General features: G+C 32.9%; 1 protein-coding gene and 1 pseudogene across 1 annotated transcript; both read right to left on the reverse strand.

The window, feature by feature from the left end:
• Positions 1-13,007: 13,007 nt before the first annotated feature.
• LOC123213688 (protein PHYTOCHROME KINASE SUBSTRATE 2-like) lies at positions 13,008-14,577 on the reverse strand. Its single transcript, XM_044633158.1, is given in 4 exon segments — positions 13,008-13,088; positions 13,091-13,725; positions 14,048-14,054; positions 14,223-14,577. Coding segments are annotated over 4 exon segments (1,059 nt in total). The 5' UTR covers positions 14,559-14,577.
• Positions 14,578-17,220: 2,643 nt separating this feature from the next.
• Positions 17,221-22,163, reverse strand: LOC123214804 (annotated as a pseudogene).
• Between the last annotated feature and the right edge of the window lie 4,424 nt (positions 22,164-26,587).

The following is a 26,587-nucleotide window of genomic DNA, read 5'->3' on the forward strand; positions in this document are numbered from 1 at the left end:
ACGGTCGGACTGCCGATCCTTTCGACAACCATTTTCAGCCAAATTTTGGTCGTTTTGGCCTCCGATTTTCACATAAATCAAATTTACACGTTGTATAACACAAAACCCCTCAATCAATTCAACGAAAACAACCAAAAATCAAAACATTTTAAGCATTGTTCAAACCGTAAACCCTAAAATTTCAAACCGAAAAATCTCAATCAAATCTCAATAATATGAGCAATAACTTGATCCAAACAAGATTACGAGAGATATACTAACCTTCTTTGCCATTTGCAGTTGCCGGAAAGCAAGAAAATCGGCGGAAATGAGGTTCGACCATGGGAAAGGGGAAAGTTTGAATTTTCTTTGAATTTGCACAGTAAAATGACCGTGGGAAGTGATGAAATTTGGATGTGTTTATATATGTTGGTAGTTTTGTCATTTCACAAAACCTGGGCATTTTTGCTTAAACCTGAATTTTTTGGGCAATTTTCTTAGACCCCTTAATTTTGCCTATTTTTTATAATTTCCCTTGAATAAAAGACCTGCCATTCTTTCTTTCTGAAGTAGAATTTACCGTTATTAGTGCGTTTTTTCCAAATATAAATTTTAAATTAGTGACTAACGTATTCTAGACATTTTGGGTTATGAATATCAATAAAATTATATCCATCCAATTTTGATCTTGAATTAACACCTAATTACTAATGGTACATTATTTGAATACTCAGCATTGTTGGTCCTTTTCTATCAACATTCCTTATTTTGAGCTTTATTTGCTTAAATTATTTGATGATTCATCTTCAGGCAACGTCCACCAGAGGCAATTTTTATTTGGGAAAATGATTATTTCTGCCCAAATTTTAGTTTAATCTCCAAATCATATCTACAGTAGATGAAAAACCCAAATACCCAAATACCCACCTATGGACTAACTGTCGTTCAAATTTTTAATTAGAGATTAGAGTAAATTTGCCATTTTACCCATAAATCCTAAAACTTTGAAATTTATATTATTTTCCCCTCAAATTTTAAAAACTAACCCTTCAACTATTTTCAAAGTTTGAAAAGTTTAAATTTTACCCCTACGGTTTGTTTCCTTCTTCGATCATCATCATTTTGACCGATGATTGACGCTTTCCACCATCTTCCATATCCAACAACGAAAGACGAAGCGTCATCTAGAAGACTCGATTTATCACCCTTCGTTGCGTTGTCCAAACACAACGATTTTCCTGATCTAGACGACGAAAGGTTGTTCTTCGTTAAAGAAGACATTCGCTTCTTCCTGAACACCTGTTGGTTTCCTAAGTCATCGGAGATGAAACCTAAAAAAGGGGAAAAATAAATTTTTTAAAGTTTAATCAAATGAGTAAATATGAGTTTTCTAAACTAAAGGAAAAAATGATAAAAAATTTTTACGTTTTAAGGTTTATGGGTAAAATAACGATTTATTTCTGTCTCTAATTAACAATTTAGATTGTAGTTAGCCCACGGATGAGTATTTAAATTTTTTATTTGTCGTGAATATGATTTTAAGATTAGACTACCACTTATGTGCGAAATTGTCCTTTTCCTTTTTTATTTCTTGCAACTCATTTGGTTAGCATTAAAATTGTGTTCCTTGTGGTCCAGCCCTTTTCTCTACGCCTATACCATCACCATCACTGCCATTATTTGATATTCATATGAATGTTGGCCAATCTTCGCCTTCTAACCACAAAATAAGGTCTTAATTTTTTAACGTGCCCCTTTTTGCTGCAATTATGGTACATCTACCTTCACTTGTTCATCCAATATTCACATGGCTGTCCCTCTTGTTGTTATATCATGCCACTCACCATTTGCTTAGCTCATTAAAATAATGTTAGTAAGAGAAATTTGCCTTTGAAAAACCCCATCTCATATATGCTTCGGTCCACTCATAGAAGTTTTTGGAATTAGCAAATATTAAAAACGAGACGATTCTCTCTACTCTCGTAGCACAGATAAACACCCTATAACAACTAATGATCCATATAAAAGTTAAATTTGCTATTTTTTTCATTAATATGATAAAGCAATCCTATCTACGTGAACATTCTGATAAAGGGTAGGAAGGTTAGTTTGTCCAAAAACCCTTTTATTCTTCCAAGAAGATTACCTTTTCTTGTTTCTTTGAAACCAAATCTATTATTCAAAACTAAATCTCCCTCGTTTTCAAATTGATCCTTACAAAGATGAAAGCACCAAGGCCTAAGACAGGGAGAGTGACAGATCTTCCACAATTGTCCTCGTGAGTGCTCATGATACCCCAAAAACCATAGCATCAATAGCAAAAAGTTGGACAATTAGAGAAGAAGAAAGGAAGAAGAAAAGACAATCGTTATGGGAAGAATTCGAGGGTCCTACCCTTTTACATAATTGTTTCATTAATAGAAACAGACAATAAATGAATAAATAATTTTTTTTAACTTAAAGAGTGGATAGTTTCATAAAGTTAAGTGGAAAACCGTCTTTGAACAATTTTGAGTAATAAAGACATGAAATGATCTTGTTATTAGGTGGTTAGAGAATTAATTAATTGAAGCAGTCTGCATTATCCATGTAGCCACTAGTTTTGATAATGTGGAATTGAATGTCACTATAATCAACATGCTTTGCTTGAAGGATTGTTGCTAATACTGATTGGGATTGAAAGGCTGCTTTATTCAACCATAACTTAATGCAGCCGAGGCATAATACAAGACCTGTACTGTAATCACAATCAATTGTAACTTTTCTTCTTCGAAAATTTATATCCAGCGTTTAAGCACTTGATATTCAATTATAGTTTAATTATTATGATTTGGACTTTGGAGAAAGCTACCTCGGCGAAACAAGTAGACACGCTACTTGTGCCCCATAGTAAAAGCTTTAGCTCTTTCATATCCTTTACATTTATATAAGGGAAATTATAAGAAATAGGCAAAATTAAGGGGGTCTAAGCGAAATTGCCTAAAATATTCAGGTTTAAGCAAAAATGCCCAGGTTTTGTGAAATGACGAACCTACCCCCATATATAAACACAACAAATTTTCTTACTTTCCACGGTCATTTTACTGTGCAAATTCAAAATTTCCCACTCTCCCACGGTCGACCAGATTTCTACCGATTTTCTTTGAATTTGCATAGTAAAATGACCGTGGAAAGTAAGGAAATTTGCTGTGTTTATATATGGGGGCAGTTTCGTCATTTCACAAAACTTGGGCATTTTTGCTTAAACCTGAATATTTTGGGCGATTTCGCTTAGACTACGAAAATGGCAAAAAAGGTTAGTACATCTCCCGTAATCTTGTTTGAATCAAGTTATTACTCATATTATTGAGATTTGATTGAGATTTTACGGTTTGAAATTTTAGGGTTTCGATTTTGAATAATGTTTAAAATGTTTTGATTTTTAGTTGTTTTCGTTAAATTGATTGAGGGGTTTTATGTTATACCTTATGTAGATTTGATTTATGTGAAAATCGGAGGTCGAAACAACCAAATTTTGGCCAAAAATGGCTGCCGAAGAGATCGGCAGTCCGACCGTGGGAACAGTGTTTCCCACGGTCAAATGAATTCTCCCACAGTCAATAGACATTGACTGTGGGTTAGGGGGTAAATTAGCTTTTTTAAAATATTGGGGCGTCAGGGGAAAGTCCTTAGCCCACGACTGGTTTTTTTGAAATTTGCCACGTTACCGTGGGTTTGGCAAAATTATGAAACTGCCCTTATATATAAACACAACAAAATTTACTTACTTCCCACTGTAATCTTTGCGATTTTATTGTGCATTTCAAAGAAATTCAAAAACTTCCCACGCTCCCACGGTCGACCAGATTTTCGTCAATTTTCTTGCTTTCCGGCAACCGCAAATGGAAAAGAAGGTTAGTATATCTCCCGTAATCTTATTTAAATCAAGTTATTGCTTATATTATTGAGATTTGATTGAGATTTTGCGGTTTGAAATTTTAGGGTTTCGATCTTGAACAATGCTTAAAATGTTTTGATTCTTGGTTGTTTTCGTTGAATTGATTAAGGGGTTTTGTGTTATACCCTATGTAGATTTGATTTATATGGAAATCGGAGGCCGAAACAACCAAATTTTGGCCGAAAATGGTTCTCGAAGAGATCAGCAGTCCGACCGTGGGAACAGTGTTTCCCACGGTCAAACGATTTCTCCCACGATCAGCAGACATTGACCGTGGGTTAGGGGGTAAATTAGCTTTTTTAAAATATTGGGGAGCCGGGGAGATTCCTTAGAATACAGCGGGTTTTTCTAAAATTTATCATATAACAGTGGACCTGTTTTAAATAGAAATTTTCATAAGGAGGTAAATTGGGAATTTTCTTATCTAGAGTTTCTGATCATATAGTTTTCGAATTTCATATCCGTTTTTTCTGTTTTAGGGTTTTTCCATATGTAATTTTCAAATTTGAGACTCGATTTTTCAAATTTTGGTGCTTTTTGGCACATTTTACGATGTAATGACGTAATTTCAACTCAATATTTTGATTTTTTCGTTTATAGGATATATTGATTCGTGTTTTTGAATTTCAGTTTCGTTTTTCGTATTTTGTCTTTTTATGATATATCGATTCGTATTTTTCAAATTTTCAAATGATTTTTCGGTTAGTGACATTCATAGGTATTTCAACTGATAGAGTTCGAATTTCAATACTGTTTTTTTGATTTTCGCCGTGTTATGATAAATTGAGTCTTCTTTTCAAATTATCTAACGATTTTTTGATTGTTCACATTCTATGGTATTTTATCGTATATATTTCAAATTTCATTTTCGTTTTTTCAAATTTCGTCGTTTCAACTTCTAGAATTCGAATTTCAGTTCCGTTTTTTTCTAATTTTACCGTTTCAGGATATATCGACTCATATTGATTCATTTCAGAACAATTTTTTGATTATTAACATTAAAAGGTATTTTAACGTATAGAATTTGAATTTCAGTTCCGTTTTTTCGAATTTCACCATTTTAGGATATATCGACTCGTATTTTGAAGATTTCCGAACGATTTTTTGATTATCGTCATTTTAAGGTATTTCAAAGTATAAAATTCGAATTTCAGTTCTGTTTTTTCGAATTTCATCATTTCAAGATATATCAACTCATATTTTCTTCTTTTCGGTCGATTTTTCGATTGTTAACATTCTATGGTATTTCAACTTAAAGAAATCAAATTTCATTACAGTTTTTTCGAATTTCACCTTTTTTGGCTATATCGACTCTTATTTTCTAGATTTTCAAATGATTTTTTATTTGTTAACATTCTAGGGTATTTGAATGTATAGAATTCGAATTTCAGTTCCGTTTTTTCGAATTTCACCATTCTAGGATATATCGACTCGTATTTTGAAGATTTTTGAACGATTTTTTGATTATCATCATTTAAAGGTAATTCAAAATATAGAATTCGAATTTCAGTTTCGTTTTTTCGAATTTCACCATTTCAAGATATATCAACTTATATTTTCTTATTTTTGGTCGATTTTTCGATTGTTAATATTCTATGGTATTTCAACTTATAAAAATCAAATTTCATTGTAGTTTTTCCGAATTTCACCTTTTTTGGCTATATCGACTCGTATTTTCTAGATTTTCAAATGATTTTTTATTTGTTAACATTCTAGGGTATTTGAATGTATAGAATTCGAATTTCAGTTCCGTTTTTTCGAATTTCACCATTCTAGGATATATCGACTCGTATTTTGAAGATTTTCGAACGATTTTTTGATTATCATCATTTAAAGGTAATTCAAAATATAGAATTCGAATTTCAGTTTCGTTTTTTCGAATTTCACCATTTCAAGATATATCAACTTATATTTTCTTATTTTTGGTCGATTTTTCGATTGTTAATATTCTATGGTATTTCAACTTATAAAAATCAAATTTCATTGTAGTTTTTCCGAATTTCACCTTTTTTGGCTATATCGACTCGTATTTTCTAGATTTTCAAATGATTTTTTATTTGTTAACATTCTAGGGTATTTGAATGTATAGAATTCGAATTTCAGTTCCGTTTTTTCGAATTTCACCATTCTAGGATATATCGACTCGTATTTTGAAGATTTTCGAACGATTTTTTGATTATCATCATTTAAAGGTAATTCAAAATATAGAATTCGAATTTCAGTTTCGTTTTTTCGAATTTCACCATTTCAAGATATATCAACTTATATTTTCTTATTTTCGGTCGATTTTTCGATTGTTAATATTCTATGGTATTTCAACTTATAAAAATCAAATTTCATTGTAGTTTTTCCGAATTTCACCTTTTTTGGCTATATCGACTCGTATTTTCTAGATTTTCGAACGATTTTTCATTTGTTAACATTCTAGGGTATTTGAATGTGTAGAATTCGAATTTCAGTTCCGTTTTTTCGAATTTCACCGTTTTAAGACACTTAAATCTTATTTGTTAAGTTTTGTTATTTCCTTTTTGATTATTTGATATTTTTCATCTTTTTATGTTTTTTCCACGAATACATTTGTTTTTATGAATTTCTAACTAATTTTTAAAATTGTTACAGGATATTTCTCGCAAAAGAAGATGGGTTGACAACAAGTTACGAATCCTCGATGAGTCCAGACACTTTCGGGCAGATGCGATATGTCATGCACAGTGTATCACATTATTTCATATTACTTCTACATTGACCCCGGATCAGCTACGACTATTTGAGAGGACATGTTTCAGGTCTCTCCTTCGTTTACTCGAAACCAAATTCTTCGGGATATTGGTTCATGCATTTCTACTATGACAGCTACATCCACCTTTTGCCAGAGACGAGTTTTGGTTTAGGGTTAGCGGGGTTGATGTGAGATTTAGCTCGTTTGAGTTTGCGTTAGTGACAGGTCTTTCGTTTAACCGACGGACTGATGTTTCTTCATATATTCCTCGCTCCTCCAAACATAGGATCAGTGATACGTACTTTCACGGTTGTTCGAAGGTGTAGTATCATGACATAGAGCATGTTTTCTTGTCGAGGCCATAGAGGGATGACGATATTGACGCTGCCAAGATGGCCTTGTTGTATATTCTTCACATGGTTCTATTAGGGAATGATCGATGAAAAAAGGTGTCCACGGATTACTTACAGTTAGTTGGCTCATTGTTTATTTATCGTTCTTCATATGTTCGTATGTATATATTTATTGTATGTGCGTATGAGTACGATGTACTTTATCTGTCATTATATATAGATATGTATTTGATTTCATTTTATATGTGATTTGAGTTATGTTACTATCCAGCAACAATCGAAACAATAAAAATGTAGGATTACTCAAACAATTATACATTTTAAACAATTAGATGAAATAAAGATATACTCAAACAACTCATTATTTATACTTAAGTTATTACATCACATGACAATACAATTATACATTTGAAACAATAATAAAAATACATCGGTTACATCAAACTGAAGTACAACAATGAAGAATCATATAAGCATGTCAAGATCTCGTTCCTTTGCCTTTTTTAGATGAACGTTGCGGGCGGAGCTCGAGACCAGTGCTGGGGATTTACATTGGGTTCATGTGTGCCTCGGTTCATGGCAATGACTGCAAATTATCGGTGTAATAGTTTTTCCCTCGACGGACGTCGATTTCTGTTGGATGGATGACTTGGATGACAACTATCGAGGACGGGGGGTAATATAACTCTTTCTTCTGGTGAGTGCAACCAATCAGATTGATTTCTAAGAGGATTGATAGGTTCTTGATATATTGCACTATATATGTTAGTACGGAAGAATGGATGAACCCATGCATTAACATTCGTGAGCCTTATATGTCGTGCAACAACAATAGCATGCTTGCACGGAATACGTGAAAGCTGAAACTTTCTACACGTGCAAGACATTTCACCAAAGTCCATAATACTTATGAATCTACCAAATCCGACAACCTGAAACTGAGTAGGTGTAATAGGTCGAACCTTCAGACTTGCAGACTTTGATAGACGACTGCTGATCTTCTCCTCCGCCCAAGAGGTGATAAAGTTAGGACATTCATCTGTAATTTGAAAAAATATTAACTACACATTTGGTAATAACCAAAACAAAGGAGAAAAAAGTACATGAGAAAAAACTTTTAATTAATAACGATTTGATACTTACCTGCACGGGTTCTCCTCTCGTAAAACCATCGCTGCATGGTACCACGAATAAACTCCAAGAGTATTGTTATAGGTAGGCCCCGTGCATGTCTGACAAGGGCATTAAATGACTCAGCAATATTAGTGGTCATGATGTTGTATCGATGCCCCAAAAAGTATGCTCTACTCTAACGCTCAAATCCGACATCTCGTAGATAAGCTCCAGCTTGAGGATTTATCGAGTCAAGAGATTGTATCATCACCCCAAAGTCTGATTCTGTGTATGATTTTACGGTTTTTCAATATGCACTTGCAACTTGTAAGGTGGTAAAACATATGAAAAACTGAGTATAATCAAAATTTATGAAAAGGATAAACTGTTACAATTTTAATTACTTGTTTAAAACACTATACCTTTGAGTCTTGTTTATACTTTGCCCGTATGTTACACAGAAGATGATGACAACAACATCCATGGTGGACATCTGGAAAGACTTCAGCTATTGTCGAGTATATAGCATGATGTCGATCTGAGATTATTGCCAACTCAAATAGGTCATGGATACATTCTTTAATCCTCCAGAGAAACCAACACCACGTGTCATGATCTTCTTTTTTATCGACACCGAAACTGATGGGATATATCTGGTTATTACCATCAAGAGCCACTGCAATGAATAAATGCCCCAAATATCGACCTTTAAGGAATGCAGCGTCAATGCAAATAACCAGACAGAGATATTGTCTGAATGCACGAATGGAGCATCCTAATGCCATGAAAAAATTCTAAAATTGATGGTCATCATCTGTTTCAATAGCAGTAACGGCGCCCGGATTAGTACGCTGTAGATTGTAGCAATAATCTGATAAAACATAAATGATTCCTCTGGTGAACCCCTCAATGAATTTATAGCCCAATTTCTTGCTCGCCAAGCCTGTGAGTATGAAATATCAATTTTATATCGGTCGACAATGTCAACAATTATTTTCTTAGGCCGATAAATTTGATCAATCATCACAAACTTTGATCTCATTAATTGACCTAAAGATCGGGCCTTAGCTTGTCTGTGATGTGGCATGATTTGATCAACTGAACATGTGTGGGTAAGATTCATAGAGTTGATCCCCCAGACTTAACCGACTGTGGACTTGGTTGCATATATATACCACTTACAATTTTCAGCCTTGTACTTAATTTCCCACCGTTTCTTGTCAGACTTTTTAACACCAAATTGAAATCCTTTAAGTAAGGCGAATTGCTTCACAGCGTCTTTCAATTGAACTTTATTATAGAAAATATCACTAACCTTTACACGACTCTCCTCTCGGATCGATCTGAAACCACCTGATGATGTTGATGGCTGTGGAGGAAAATCAGGAAGCCCCCTAAATGGATCAGTGGGGACATTGTCAAAAAATGGCCCAGAATAATTTCCACCACCTGAAATAGGATCTTCAAGCTGCAAACTATCCATACCCTCGGTAACTGATGCCATATACTCAGGCTCTACATCTTCTGAAGGAATATCAGGCATATCATTTCCATCAAAGTCACCCCAGTCGGGAACTCTATCTTTTTCTCTATGAACCCATGAGTTTGCAACGTACAATGGGTCATTACTGAAATCAATCAACTTTTCCAAGTCGTATTCTTTTTTGACCCCACTACTTTCTACTTCATCTTCATCTTCATCTTTATCTTCTTCCTTCTGCCCTTCAATTGGGGTACATGTAACAAAAACAGGAATACATTCCTATAAATATTAGGACATATCAATAAGACCCTGGACATCTTCATCATTTTGGATCTGTACGGGCCAGTCGAGCTCAATTTTTCTTGGCTTCATTGATAGTTGAAGGTAGTTTTTCATTGGATCAATACTGCAAGACTCCTTCAAAAGCTCAATAAATCCCTCGAATGTTGTTCCATAAGGGATTTTAATCAATTGTTTGGCTCCTCCAACATATTTCATTGTGTTGTTTCCACCTTGAATCCATTCTCCCTGGTAATGAACCGATGTATAACCATCTATTTTAATTATCAATCCTGCAATGACAAGTTTTTGAAAATAATTATTCATTTATAATAAAAAAATCTGTAATAACTATGTAAAACAGTTGTACAATTATTAATATTAAAAAAAATCCTCATATTTTTCTAATATTTTATTTAACCCCATATAATTATTTAACAATTTGTATAACACCCTCGTATGTTATCTTATATCAAAATGCATCTATCTGTTCTTAACATTCCATTTAAAAAGTTTTTATATTATCTATACTTTGAAATAGATATTCAAATTCTATACTTTGAAATACTTTAAAATGTCAATAATCAAAAATTTCTTCAGAAATATAGAAAATACGAGTCAATATATTAGAAAACTATGATTTTCAAAAAAATAGAACTGAAATTCGAATCCTGAAAGTTGAAATACCCTAGAAAGATAACAATAAAAAAAGTCATCAAAAATCTAGAAAACACGAGTCGATATATCCTAAAATGGTGAAATTCGAAAAAACGAAACTAAAATTCGAATTCTAAAAGTTGAAATACCCTAGAATGGTAAGAATCAAAAAATTTTTCGAAAATCTGAAAAATATGAGTCGATATATCCTAAAACGGTGAAATTCAAAAAAATAGAACTGAAATTCGAATTCTAAAAGTTGAAATACCTTAGAATGGCAAGAATAGAAAAATTCTTCAGAAATCTAGAAAATACGAGTTGATATATCCTAAAACAGTAAAATTCAAAAAAACAGAACTGAAATTCGAATTCTAAAAGTTGAAATACCCTAGAATGGCAAAAATAAAAAAATTCTTCGGAATCTGACAAATATGAGTCAATATATCCTAAAACGGTGAAATTCAAAAAAACAGAACTGAAATTCGAATTCTAAAAATTGAAATACCCTAGAATGTCAACAATCGAAAAATTCTTCAGAAATCTAAAAAATACGAGTCGATATATCTTAAAACGGTGAAATTCACAAAAACAAAACTGAAATTCGAATTCTAAAAGTTGAAATACCCTAGAATGGCAAGAATCGAAAAATTCTTCGAAAATGTGGAAAATACGAGTCGATATATCCTAAAACGGTGAAATTCAAAAAAATGGAACTGAAATTCGAATTCTAAAAGTTGAAATACCTTAGAATGACAAGAATTGAAAAATTCTTCGAAAAATCTAGAAAATACGAGTCGATATATCGTAAAACGATGAAATTTGAAAAAACGGAATTGAAATTCGAATTTTAAAAGTTGAAATATCCTAGAATGGCAAGAATCGAAAAATTCTTCGGAAATTTGAAAAATACGAGTCGATATAGCCTAAAACGAAAAAATTCGAAAAACGGAACTGAAATTCGAATTCTAAAAGTTGAAATACCTTAGAATGACAAAAATCAAAAAATTCTTCGAAAATCTGAAAAATACAAGTCGATATATCCTAAAACGATGAAATTCGAAAAAATGGAACTGAAATTCGAATTCTAAAAGTTGAAATACCATAGAATGCCAACAATCGAAAAATTCTTCAGAAATCTGAAAAATACGAGTCGATATATCCTAAAACGGTGAAATTCGAAAAAACCTAAAATTTCATTTATAATGCTCCTACAATGTTTAATATCAAAATGCCCTCAAATTTTAATAACATTTCATTTGAACCCTCAATTATCTCTTTCTTTATTTAATACCCTTGTATGTTGTCTTGTATCAAAGCAATATCTATCTATTCTTAACATGTTATATAAATCCTTTATATATTGTATAATATCAAAAAAACCCCATATTTATCTAAAATTGCATTTAACCCTCATATTTGTCTAACATTGCATTTAACCCTTATATTATGACATATAAACTAGACTTAACAAATAAAATTAAGTTTTAGGGTAAGATTGATATAAATACCTTTTTTCGATGAATAGTTTTTTTTTAGTCGAATTCAGAAATATGAACTTCTTCCATCTGAACGAATCCCTACTAATTGATCTTGAATAAAAATAAGAGTGAGAGTGAGTGTTTAAGTGATATGAGAAGTGTGTGTAATAAAAGTGAGTGAGGAGGGTTTATATAGATGAGGGGAAGGGTAATTTTGACATTTTAGAAAAAGTTATGAAATAAAGAAATATCAAAATGCCCTTACAATGTTTAATATCAAAATACCCCCTAATTTTAATAAAATTTCATTTAACCCCTCATAGTGAGTGAGGAGAGTTTATATAAATGAGGGGAAGGGTAATTTTGGTATTTTTGAAAAAGTCATGGTGTTTAATATCAAAATACCCCTCTAATTTTAATAAAATTTCATTTAACCCCTCATAATGAGTGAGGAGGGTTTATATAAATGAGGGGAAGGATAATTTTGATATTTTGGAAAAAGTCATGGGCATTTTTGTTAGGAATAGTGAATTTGGGCATTTTTGCTTGAAAATAGTGATTTTGGGCATTTTTGCTTAGTGGGAGGGTATTTTGGGCATTTTTTATAATTTCCCTTTATATAAACTAAATATTTACAAAAGCTCAATCATGACTTTGATAACCATAAAGAATCCAGCACTTTTTAGGGTATTAAAAACGTTTCCTATGTTCTCAAATCATATATGGCTGAAGATATGAGACTGTATCCCCCCTAAACATGCCACAGAAAGAGTAAACAAATTTGGCCGAATAATTAGTTAAGTTTATCAGTAACTATGAAATGTTTAATTATTAAAATAATAATACAAATGATAATAAGTAACACTAGAATTTTAAGAAACAGTAGAATTCACATCTATTCTTGATCATACAAGGTTAAAAAACCTTAATAATCATTGAATGTACAAAAGATGTGGTGAGATAGATATGGAGAATGATGCAAGAGCATGTTGCCTTTGTCTGGTTACAGTCACAGGTGGTGCAAATGAATGGACATTCGACGAATTCTTGGCTCATTATAATTATTGTTTCGACTTGTAAAATGTGCATCACCTGCGCTGCAACTCTAATATCCTTCTCATTGTTGCAACCCAACGAAATACCTGGACGTCTAGTCTTCGGTAACTGAGCAGCATTAATATTCCTATTTGGAAATGTTTTTACAGGACTTGTTGCACTTACTGCGGCTCTTGTATCTTCACATTCTGACATTACTCAGAAATCTGCTGCACTGGCAGTGACTGCACTCCATTCTATGCTGGCCTCTCTTGGAGCATAAGCAATTGGAGTGACGCAACTGGATGCAGCATCTGAATCTTGCCTCGCAAGAAAAGGGTTACCTTTGCCTTTCCCTTTGAGGCTTTCTATTTCAAACAAATCTGAACTTGCATCACTCTCGATTTCAAAGTAGTTATCAGCATGACTTGTTGCTGAAAATTTTATTTCCTCTTGTCTTGGAGTGGCCCCCAACTCGACACCTAAACACTTGTTTTTCTTTTCAATCACCTTTATTGACTTCCTTGGCTTTTCTTCTTCAACTTCTTGAGAATGCATTTTAATGGTCTCAGGACTGGTACTTGGAAAACTAAAACAGTAGTTTTCTTTTACTGCAGGAGTGTTTATTGTTTTGGCTTGAACTGTACCATTTTCAGCGTTTGTTTCGAGCTCTATATCAACAACCCATTCGCCTGTTACGCCCAATTTATAGGCTCAAATAAAGACCGTTTCAATGTGTATTACACAGTTTTTGTTTTACCAGTTTAACATTTTCAGATTTTTATAAATTTTGGTCTTTCTTATGACTGGATTAGACTTTATTAAGCCCAATTGTCATGTTACATTTTAATTAGAGTTTTAGGTAGTTAATTAGACAATGTGCTTGAGAAGTTTGGAAGTTCATTGAGTCATAGGTAGCTTTAGAGTTAAGTTGACACTATATAAACTAAATTTTTTATCATGAATGAAAACTTTTGGCCGACTTTTTGCATGGTTTTGCCTACTGTGAATTACCAACCTTCTGAACTTATCAAGATTTATCTTGTGACATTCACCATTATAATACTAAGGTTCGTTCAATTTCATATCGATTTGGGTTAAGGTTTGTGTTGGCAAAATTGATTCAATCCTGGGAAAAATATCTTCTTGAATGTTGGGTCTTGCGTCATATTGTCAAGGTTCGCATTACAGTGACTTCAACTCTTGGATGATCTTTGACAGACAGGTAGTTTCTTGCACCAACTTTGACAATTCTCGGGCGGTGATCTATTGCTCCGTTGAAGTATTTCTCAGCACTAAATACTCCAATCTCTCCATCTTCTTGTCTCTTTCTTTTTGAGCAAACATTCTCGTCTTGGCTACCCGTTATAGGACTCGACGCCGCAAGTTTGCGTACAAAAGTCTTTTCACCGCTGTTCAGGTAGGAAGAACATGAGGCACCGCGAAGCTTGTTATTATTACTTCCATGGGGCAGTGTGTGTGAAAGGTTAGTCTTACAGTTCGATGTTTTGGTGATCATAGCCATGAGTTATTTCAGAAATTAATATTGCTGCACAGAAACAAAAAGCAGTCTACCAAAAACAATAAACTCTAAAAAAGAAAAATTTCCGAAAGCGTTAGGCTTTAAAAAAATGCATGCTAGTTTCTTTCAGGGACAACCTCCAGCTGAAATAAAGAAACTTAACATGAAGAATCTTCAAGTAATCTATCTGGGAAAGAAGAAACGGATTGAAGTTGGGAACTGAGGGTGTTTAGTGAGAAAACACTTGTATAAGTAGACTTGTGATATATGCAATGCGAGATGTAGTAGGCCCTTATTTTTGTGGCGTAATTGCATCCCAGTAAATGTCATAACACCAGTAATGCTTAAAGTTTCTTGACATTATCAGCCAGCAGCCCCTGTATCGATCAGATTGAATTAGCCCAACTGTAGGCGTTGTAATTTATTTGATATCTTTTTGCTAAAAAATTCAGATACATTAACACAAATTATCAACAGATTGGTGACTATCCAACAAAATAGTGAGGATGATTATCTAATCTTGATCAGAGGATCCTAGATACCATGTCAACTCGTTGGTTATACAAGTGTGTATCTTTCAATGGTCCTATCATATATTACATATCAATAATTTTTTTTGTTTCTTCAAGAATTGTAAAGACCAGTGACTATAATCTGTATGTATTTTTTTTATATTCCAAAAATCCTCCAAACAAGAAATTGAAGCCAAACCTTGTGGAAGTAAGCCATAGATCTGACCATCCCACCAATCCCTGGTGAGTTTTAACAATAATTTGTATTGAGTTATTGTGATAGTGAAGATTTCATCAAATTCCAGCAGTCATCTCTTCATTAACAATGTGATAGTGTTGTTATAGCAAGTTGCAGATGACTTGTCAAAATGATTAAGCATCATATATGTCAGCGGCATATTAGCCATGAAATGACCGTAACCAAACTGCAGTAGCATGTTTTGCCTGGCTAGTTTGGCAAGAGATAATGCATTATCTAATTGGATGTGTAAGCCAGCTGGGTTTGTATTTCATTTTAACCAAATGAGAAGATATAAGGCAAGAAATGGAACACGTATATATTCGTACCCATACTGCAGTATCTAGCCGACAGATACCATTCAAGAATACATTCGTACCCCTGTGGGGCTTCAAAGTGGTAGGACATTAGCTGGGTTTTGTAAACTGAGTTTAATACTTGGCCGCCCGATCGTAGTGGAGTGTTGAACTCAGTGGGCTCATTAACACCCGCAAACCCCCTCTCAGTTGGACAACCACATTGTTTTTCTCGCTATATGCCTACTTATTAATTTTTAACCTTTGGATGGAGTAATTATACCTCCACTACTTTAGGTCCTTTGACTAGCCACCACTGCCACTCCAAACACATGCCAACTTTCCAACGAGCACCACCGACAGTTGATCCTAATCAGGGTCAAGTCACCTCATATAATAAGGTTTTAGTTTCGGTTTGATGCTAATCACCTAATCTTGACAACCCATGCCACCCACCGCAACAGAACACCGAAGCAGCTACACCGCAACCAACATTCCATTAGCAGTAAGAATTTTTTTATTTTTTCTTATACAAGAAATTAATATTTTAAGTGAATTATTAGTATCTGGTGGCCATGTAGTTATACTCATTGTATCACACAATCATCCTTACAATTTCCTTTCAAATGCTTTATTATTTGCTTAAAACTGCTTCAAAGGACCGCTTTACAGAGAGTGACAAGACTTTAATTGAGATATTCCATAGAAGGAACTAATGATCCTAATTCAACAAGAAAACTATTATTTATATGCTTTACCATGTCTTAAATGCGAAGGTAATTGTAATACTTCAAGTAATGTATAAAAGAAACTTTTTGATGTTATTCTGATTCATAGATCTTTGGGGCAAGGCAAGGCCATCAGAATGGCACAACCCAAGTAGACAAATACCATGGAAGTGGAAAAATAACAAAGAAATAAGATTGATTACGTGCCTATCTTGATATTAAATTTTAGGATTTCAATAATCCGATAAAAGACACAATCTGTACATCATTCACAGACCAAAAATGAATGATACCATAATCCTTACACAATTCTTTAGCCCTGTAAGTTTATAAATTACTACAAAAAAACACGGGCCAAATAAATATATAGTCAAAAACATTCACCGTGTCATACTCTGTCTTTCCTATGCTTCAGTACTTGTTGTGCAGCAAAATCTCTCTGGCTGAAATAAAATTAATTCATGAGGGCACCAGCAAACACAGAGCACTGCTGGCTTAGAGCCATTCCGTCATATTAAACCTTCCCATATTCCATTCACTCTATGGCTGTTGAATTGTCACCAGCAACCCAATGGGGCACTAAACAGAATATTTGGGAATAGGCTTCTGCCTGAGGGGAGGTTCCAGACACCTTGAATTGCTGGAGTTATCCTACATTTCTATTGTTTTGTTCTGATTTCATAATTTCTGGTTGTACCAGAGTGGGTACATGTGTGTAGTTCTACCAAGTTTTTTTTTAATAACGAGAAATCTAATAACCGGCTCTGCAACCATACCAAGTAAATAATCAGAATTATGTCATGTTAGACACTCATGGTTTAATTGTTTGCTGGGTTTGGTTGAAATTTGCAGGTGGATCTCCATCACAACCACATTTGACAAAAGAAATACTTACCTGTACAAACTGAAGATCCCATTGGCATGAAGGTCATATGTCCTTGGTTAAGTAGAGAAGAATTCACGCTTGAACACAGTGATGGAAAGAAATTACAATTACTACTAAATTAATATTGAAAGATCAAAAGTCAAAAAAAGAATTGAACAGAATAATTGAAACCAACTCTAGACAAGCACACAATGTGCATGTAATGTTGGTTTAAAATTCAAAACAAGATAGGGCTAACTTTATGGAAAGTTACTAAAGTATACTAGCAAAACTTTCATTACGCAATTACAGAAATCAAGTTAATAAATATAGGAGATTTTTAAAATCTAGAAGCTTCACAACTAACACACTGGCTTTACATTTACCAACACATGTCTCTGCAAGCAAGAGGGCATCTTCGATAGGAAACTTGTATTGTTAATAACTTTTCAAACTATACACTAGGGGAAAAAGGCTATCTCTGAAGGTTCCAGAAATTACCAAAATATTCAAACAAAAGGACTAAAACACCGGGGCAAAGTCATAATTTGAATGCAAAATACTATGCTTCATACTGCCCATCACAATAAGATAAAGAGAACAAACATTCACAAATTTATACTAGTCATGATGGATGCCAACTAGTCCTCGCTCATAAATGACACCCAACATATTTTTCCCAGCTATAGTGGGCACAACATTCATAACCCACAGTTTCGGAGTTTGAAGTGCTGCGGTGAATCCCCCAAACCTAGCATTCATGATGCTGGACAATAGTTGATGGGGTTGTGATATTATTCACAAGGACGCGTAAAGTTAATATCATTCAACAGACACAAAGGGATATTAAGAATTCTTACAAGCTTTGTAAAGGAATTCTTAAGAAAACACAAATAAGAAATTTTATTAATAACTTGAATTGAATGTTTTGAATGATAAAACTCATGTCTTTATATAAGTTTATGTCTCCTAACCAGACTAGAAGAATATAAAACATCAGAAAAACTACTTTAATTAAACTTTTCTAAATAATAACTTCCAAAAACTTATATTTCCTAAATCAAAATAGGACACTCGCTAATAGGACTCTTAACTTATTTAGAAAAACTAATATTAATAAAATTCTATTAATTAAATAATATTTAAATTCATTATTTCACATGCATAAGGCTTCCTTCATGGCTTCATGTCATCATGCACGTCCATGTCATCACACCACATCTCTAAATAAGTTGTCACATCATGTGTCACGGCATCGTGGGTGCCATATTATCAACTTTCTTTTAGATAATTTTTTTTTGCATTTTTAATGTTTTCCATTCTATCACCTTATTTCTTTGGTCCTCCATTTATTCATATCCATAATGTTGCGATACCATCCCAAGTAGGGATGGCAACGGGGAGGGGCGGGGAGGGGATCTCAATCCCCGTCCCCATCCCCGTCCCTGCTACGGGGATAAAAACGAATCCCCGTCCCCTCCCCGCAAAGAAAAATCCCCTCCCCATCCCCTCCCCGTCCCTGCGGGAAAAATCCCCTCCCCGTACCCGTAAAAAAAAAAATTTCTTTTATACATTCTAAATACAATATAAATATATTAAATAACAAAATTAAGCAAAATTAAAATTAACCTACTATTTCAAATATCATAAATATAATATATTAACTACTTTAATATGCACAACAAAAATCTAAATAAATTTGAAAAATATAAATAATTTAAAATTATAAAAATACATTAGTATTTTAAATAAATATGTTAATATAAAGGGGCGGGGAGGGGAAGGGTCGGGGCGGGGAGGGGACACATGTATCCCCATCCCAAGTCAATAAGCTTGTTGATTTTCTTATATGAATTTACGTGCTTCTCCCATTTAGAATTGTCCTCTTGGTATGACTCAGCAGAAACTCCAGGAACAGATCCACTAGCAATTCTAGGAGGACTAGCATAAAGCCTCTCTGGAAATGGCTTTAGTTCCCCATCAGCTACATCAGGATATGGAGTTATGCAAGTGTCCATTTTCTTATACCTAGAAACAAACATAAGAAGGATATCAATAAATAAATATATAAACTATCCTATTCTTAAATGAGACTAATTTCAGTAAAACAAAATTTGGATTGCATGTTTAGCTGATCACATATTTTTACTAAAAACTAATTAACTTTATAAATTAACATGCACTGTTCCAATAATGTTTACCATACACACTTGTTGCCATTTAATATTGAGAATAGACACTAATAAAAATCAGGTCAAATCTGTCTTCATTAACTTATGTAACTGGATATCTTAGATAAAACCTTTTAACCAGCAAACCATTTTAATAATATGAAATTTTAAGTGCAGCGCCATACCAGTCATCATCTGCATCTGAAGATTTACAAAATGTAACTTCAGAATCATCTTGTCCACCATGACATGATTCACCTTTTACGTTTTTCTACCAAATGGCAATTTCATCCTTCTCTGATATCTTCTTCCGGCAAAAAGGTTTAGCCATCTGCTCAATCTTTTCTTGTTCTTGCTGAAGATCCTCCTTGGAACGCTGCCATGCTTTGTAACTGACCTTCCAATTTATTGGAGGACATGAAAGAATCCAATAACCACCAGGTCTAAGAACGCGGTCCACTTCCATCATATATCTTCCACCTGCAAATAGAAAATTACAAGATCCAATCACCTTCACTTGCTGCTATCACAACTTATAGTAATAAAAGAATGCAGAAAAACAAATATGAAATTACATGAGAAAGAATAATTACTTACTCCACACACACTAAAAATAATTATATTTAACAATGATACTTACCATTTCCTCCCCATGGAATCAAACATCGAGAACAATGAGCCATGTCAAAGGCTCTTGAGGAATATGGAGTCTTCATGGTACCAAGAATGCCTATAACAGCAGGTACACCCCTTTCAAGAGCAAATTGGACCTGAGCTTCATTTGAATCTCTTGGAGCAAATGACATGGCAATAACATTTCTACTCCAAAGGCATGTGTCACGTTCAAAAGAAGAATGAAAGGCCAGAAGACAAATTGAAGGTTTGTTAATAGCGGGGATCAAGAGATGCGGACAAGTGGAAGACCAATTTTATTTCTCTTTTATATTTAGCTGCATTTTTATTTCTTTATAATGAAATAGCTTTTCCGTTATAACTAATGCCACCGGTTATGTGATAGTGGCAACAACCCATTATTATATAAACAAATACATGAAAAGAGAATGGGAGCATATACAATTAAGTAACTCTTTACAAAAATATCTCTCTTCTCTCTTCCTTCTCTACTCTTCTTTTGTCATCTTCTGCTCTTCTACCCTGCTATTCGGGTTTCTCTTCTCATTCTGTTAGTTCTTTTACGTATTCGAACCACGACCAATTCCTGCTATAACAGTATGCACCCTGACTTGCAACCTACACAAAAATACCCATTGGAAGTAGAAGACCTAACCTAAACAAATCTCAATGGAACCTGATTCTTGTTTTACAAAAGACAGATGAAATACGAATTGAGAAAAAGTGTTGAGGAAGCTAGCATCCTACAACTAGTGTCCAAGGCAGCTCTAACTACCCTGTTCTTAATTGGAATTACTGAACCAAGCTGATCAATATATTTATCAGCCCATTGAGGAAACTGTGTTCCTCCACCCGGGAACCAAAAAACATTGCCTTCGTCCTGAACCCAATTCTGAATAGCCTTCTCAACTGTCAACTCTTATATGGAGCACACAGCATATGGTACATAGACACAACTTTTTGGCCAAGGAAATGGTGTCACATATCCTTTAGGTGCCAGTATAAGACACTGTAACTTTTCATTCTCTGGAGGACAGTGTCTCTCTCTATAATTCATGTATTCCCTGGGAAAAGTCATTACACCTTTTGATCCTGGCAGTGTATTTCAAACTACATGGCTCAAAAACTTTTGGTTTGGATTCAGAGTCATCAATGGCCTTGACTTCACCACCGTGGTAAGTCTCAAAATTTAAATTTGGGACAATATTGCAATCAGCCCCACTCTTAGAAATCTCTAAAGCTATGCTATCTGCCTTTCCAAATCCACTTCTTTGCCACGCACCCAATATATAGAAGAAACAACACAACCCAGCCACAGTAAATATTTGTACGGAACTCCTAGTTCGACCATCAGACGAATTTGTTTTCAGTCCCATGATGGCCTTTCGAATTCCACCAAAATCAGCTGTGCATGAAAAAAAAAATCACTTTTCGTTAAAACAAAAAGAAGAAAAATTAGACGTCCTTACATGGAAGCAACAAATTATCCGATCTTAACGAAGTTTAATACATAACGAGCAGAAACTAGTGGAAGACTGATACACATATAAACAAACACCACTAGCTTAAAGTTCTTCAAAGGAATTAAATCTATCAGTTAAAATGTTAAAAACATACTGAAAATCAAAACTGAGGTGCAGATCAATAGATTTGAGCTTCAGAGCTTCTTTCTTTTTTCTCTAAATCACATATTCCTTCCCTATAAAAAATCCAACCAACTAAACATAAATTGCATTAACCAAGTCATACGACGACACTAGCACTGGCCTAGTTTAGTAACAACAAAAGGTAAAAGGCAAATCAAGAAACAAGAAAACTTCTGTCAGTTAATGTAAGCTCGATCCAAAACTCAAAGAAAGTAAACACTACCTTAATTTAATTGGAAATAAAAGAATTATGAATAAATCCGGCAAATATCAGATCAGGTACCAACGGCATTGAAGATCTTTCTCTTTCTCTGATCAACAAAGCAATGGTACACCAAGAAAGATAAAATTCTCTTGATAGATCCAAAATGGAAATGAAACGTGTGAATGAATATCTGAGAAACCTAGATTCATTGTCATCATCATGAACAAGAAAAATAATATAAGAAAATTATAAATAAAATAAAATACACGCATGCTCAGAATGGAGTCCTGACTTTCGCTTCGTTTTACGGTGAAAGGCCATCAACAACTACCATGTAGATCACTGTTTCTTTTCTTAGTCTATCTCCATATATATTTTTTAGGCCAACATAATTATTTCACTCAAGCTTAGTATATTATCAAACTCTGGCCAAATTTTGATAATTTATCTTCTATTATAGGAATATGATAAATAATATAAATATTAATCTGATTACCACTTTCACTTTAGATATTAAAAGATTACTAAGATAATTTTAATATTATTATAATTATATTATTATTTATTAATTTAAAAAATAAATAAATTTATTTTTAATTAATATAACAAATAATATAAAAATATTTAAAAGTAATTATATCTACGATCTAGTATTCTTTTATTAATTTAAACTAAACATAATAATTATTTATTCATTTTCATTTTTACCAAATTTTATCAGACATGGTAATAATTTATATTCAGTAATCTTCTAAGTGATCTATCTTCAAGGTAATCTTGATATTTTGTTAATAAAACATTACTCAAACCAAACGTCTCCTTATTGTTAAGTTTCAAAAATCTCAAAATCCACCTATCAGTTATTAAAATTAACAAAATCCTTTAGTTTTAAAGATATAATTGTCATTTAACTAGAAAGAATAAAAGAATAAAATTTTATTTCATTTTTTAATCTTAGTTTTAAAAATTAACATTTTTCCCTTATTTCAAATTTTGAATACTTAACTTTTTCCCTTTAGGGCTTCATTTCTTTCCTCTCTTCTTCAATGACTAGACTCTGGTCAAAGCCAATCTTCTTTCTCTATTAGTGCTCCATCTCATCTCTCAAAGACAAACAAATCGAAGATGGCCCAAGAGAAGACAAATCGTTGAGCTTTTCGTTGAGTCGAAGACAAAGAGCCGATTCTTTGTATGATTTGTCTTTGTTTAGAGCCGATTCGACAAATTGCACAATGAAAGTTTTGATTCGACAAATTGGCTCTTCGTCTTCGATTCAGCAAAGTGCACAATGATTTGTCTTCCACCAGGCATCTTTGATTTCTCTATCTTTGGGAGGCAGGAGGGAGCACCAACAAAGAAAGAAAATGGGTTGTCAGTCGGATTTTGGTTGACAAATAAAGGAGGAAAAAAATGAAATCCTTAAGGGGAAAAAAATTAAGTTTTCAGAACTTAGAGTGTAGAGAAATTTTAGTTTTTAAAATTAAAGTGGAAAAATGAGATAAAATTTTATGTTTTTAATATTACTAGTTAAATGACAATTATACCTTTAATACTAACAGATTTTGTTAACTTTAACAGTTAACAAGTGGATATTTAAATTTTCAAAACTTAACAAATAAGTGTTTAACAATGAATTAAACCTTGGGTGGGAATAAGTCTTTTAGCTTATTTTTTAATATACAATAATATTATTTTATATATGTAAAAAGGAAATACAAATTAAAAACTAGAAATATTGAAAATTTAAAAAAAAATTAGAAGAATTATACAAAATAATCCATTATTCTATTCTATATTAATATAATTAACTTAATTAAATACTACTGACTTTTTAATAACATTATAAAATAAACCTTAGTCATATCAATCTTTCAACTTCCTTCACGTAATTTTTTTTCCCAAGTCATGTATTTTTTATGGGATCAAAGTGGGTTCAATAATATTGGGTTTGGATTCACCCATTTCCTCCCAGGTTTTAAAAATTCACATTTTACCTCAACCTTAACTTTTTCAGTTGTGAAAAATGACATTCCCCCCCTCCCCCAAATCTCTAAGTTTTGTTTTTCCTTTTCAGCGATAATCTGGCTACAAGTCATCTCCAACGATCATCCAACTATGATGACTCATCTTTAACAATTGTCTCTTCGTCTCCGTCGATGAAGAGATGGTTGTCGAAGATAAGTCGTTGTAGTTGGATGGTCATCATCCTCTTCCTTATCCTTTTTAGGTAGTCTCGCTATTGTCATCTTTCAAAGAAACTTCTATTTTTAGAGCTTGCTCTAACAGTTCATCTTCTCTTCTTTTAATCTTATCTTCATGGGCTTGTAAAGAGCTTTCTAATTGTTCAAGTGACAAGGACTCTAAATATTTGGACTCTTCAATAACACAAACCACATAATCAAACTTTGGAGTCAAGGAACGAAGAATCGTTTCTACCACATGAACATCTTCAATTTGATAGTCGTACCTTTACATTTGACTTATGATGACCTTTACCCTTGAACAATAATCCGAAATTGACTTAGAGTCTTTTATACGCAAAGCTTTAAAATCACCTCGTAATGATTGGAGTCGTACTTTTATCATTTTGTCAACTCCTTGAAATGAACTTTACAAAATCTCTCATGCTTCCTTTTAGATAGTTGCATTGGCCAGCTTCACGAACATTGAATCATCCAAACATTGATGGATGAGGGTGAGAGCTTGTTAATCCTTCTTCCTTATCTTTGCCAAAGTGTCCTTCTTATTCTATGGTAAATTGACTTTATTTTCAGGTTGTACAAAACCTTTCTCAACAATATCTCATGCATCTTATGAGCCAAGTATGACTTTTATGTGTAGATACCAAGTTCCATAATTTTCTTTTGTGAGGTGAGAAAATTGAAATGAGTATACTCCATTGTTATTTACCATATCTTAAAAAAACTAAGCTCTGATATCACTTTGTTACAAAGGAGGGGTAATTTTATAAGGGAGAAACTTTATATGTGAGAGAATTATTTGGGAGAAAGACTTGCAATTTTCATTCATACTTTAAATACAAACCCACTAGGGTATTTATGTACAAGGATGATTTTTAAAATCCTAAATACATGAACCTAACATTAAACTTGTACATTAACCATTAATAACCTAACATTAAACTTATACTACTAACATTGAACTTATGTATGAATATGAACATGAACTTGAACTTGTACATGAATCATGTATGAACATAAACTTGTGCTATGAACATTGAACTTGAAGTTGTGCAAACATTGAACTTGAAGTTGTGCAAACATTGAACTTGTGTCACATGAGATGCTCCTAGAAATGTGTTCATGAACTTGTGACACATGAGATGCACCTAAAAATATTTAAATTAATCTTCAACATGTTCTCCCTAGAATGGATATTCAAACCACTAGTAGTCCTTATTGAAGAAATTCTAGAATGATATATAAAACAACCATCACAAGCCTTTGATAAGGCATCAAATAGGAGACTTACCCTTATGAAGTCATTTTCTTTTCTTTCTAAATTGCCAATCTTCTTCCTCATCGTCATCTCCTTGGCCTAGCTAGAAAGCAACAAAATTAAAGGCTTGAATAAAATTTTCTCACTAGTGGATAAAACCTACAAAACAACACATAGGCTAAGAAATAAAATATCTCAAGCAAGTTTCACTCTCCAAGGCAACCTCATTGATTGATGCCCTTGAAAATGCAGTTTGGAAGACTCCAAGCCATAGCCATTTTCTTTTTATTCTTAGAGTGGGATAGGCCTATGAACTCTACACCTTTGTGGCTGCATATCTGTACAACTCTTGTAACACCCTAAAACTAACATAAATGTACAAAAAAATTTAGAAATTTCTTAAATAAATAAAGTCTTAATTGGACAGTTTTTTTTGTAACCTTAAAACATTATGACCCAAATTATTATCCTGAACAGAAAATATACAATCAAATAGATAATAATTTTTCTTTTATTGAGTCTCTTTAGTTGATCATTTTTATTCTTTATTCCTCAATTACTAAACAGTCACTCACATTCTATGTGAAACTCTAATCTGCAAAAAATTAATGATAAGGGTAGTGACGTCTCGATAAGCAGAAATTAAATGTGATATATGTATATAAAAACATTTAATTCAAGTACTAACCAAAAAAATCAAACGAAATAAGATATTTAAGCATATGAAACAATGTATAAATACAAAAATATATCTGAACTTTTCATCTACCAATCTTAAGTCAAAAAAAATTTTAAGATTCATGTCATGTAGTGTCACTTGTACTCTTGTTGACCTGACTAGAATTTCAAATCATATGTTACTTGTAATCGTGGTAACCTGACCATAATTTAAAAGTGTGCACAATAGAATAGATAATCCAACTAGACTAAATATATAATTTTAGAGTTTAGAGAAGATATTTAGATACTACGGATAATGAGTCAAAACTTACATATATATACAAAATTTGAAAATATTTATATAAATTTTGGGTTTAAAATAAACGTTTACGAAAATATATTATAATTTACAAAAACATTTACATACAGATAAAATGAAATATTAATATGACTTACAAGAATGTTTACATAAACCTTTTTTTTTTTGTTTAAAAGAAATGTATACAAAAATATTTTATCATTTACATAAACATTTATATAAAAACGAATCAAAACATTTGCATAACTTATCAATACATTTATATAAATTTTTAGTTTAAAGGAAAACATTTACAAAAAT

The sequence above is a fragment of the Mangifera indica genome, chromosome 4 (genome assembly GCF_011075055.1).
Source record: "Mangifera indica cultivar Alphonso chromosome 4, CATAS_Mindica_2.1, whole genome shotgun sequence".
Taxonomy (NCBI): domain Eukaryota; kingdom Viridiplantae; phylum Streptophyta; class Magnoliopsida; order Sapindales; family Anacardiaceae; genus Mangifera; species Mangifera indica.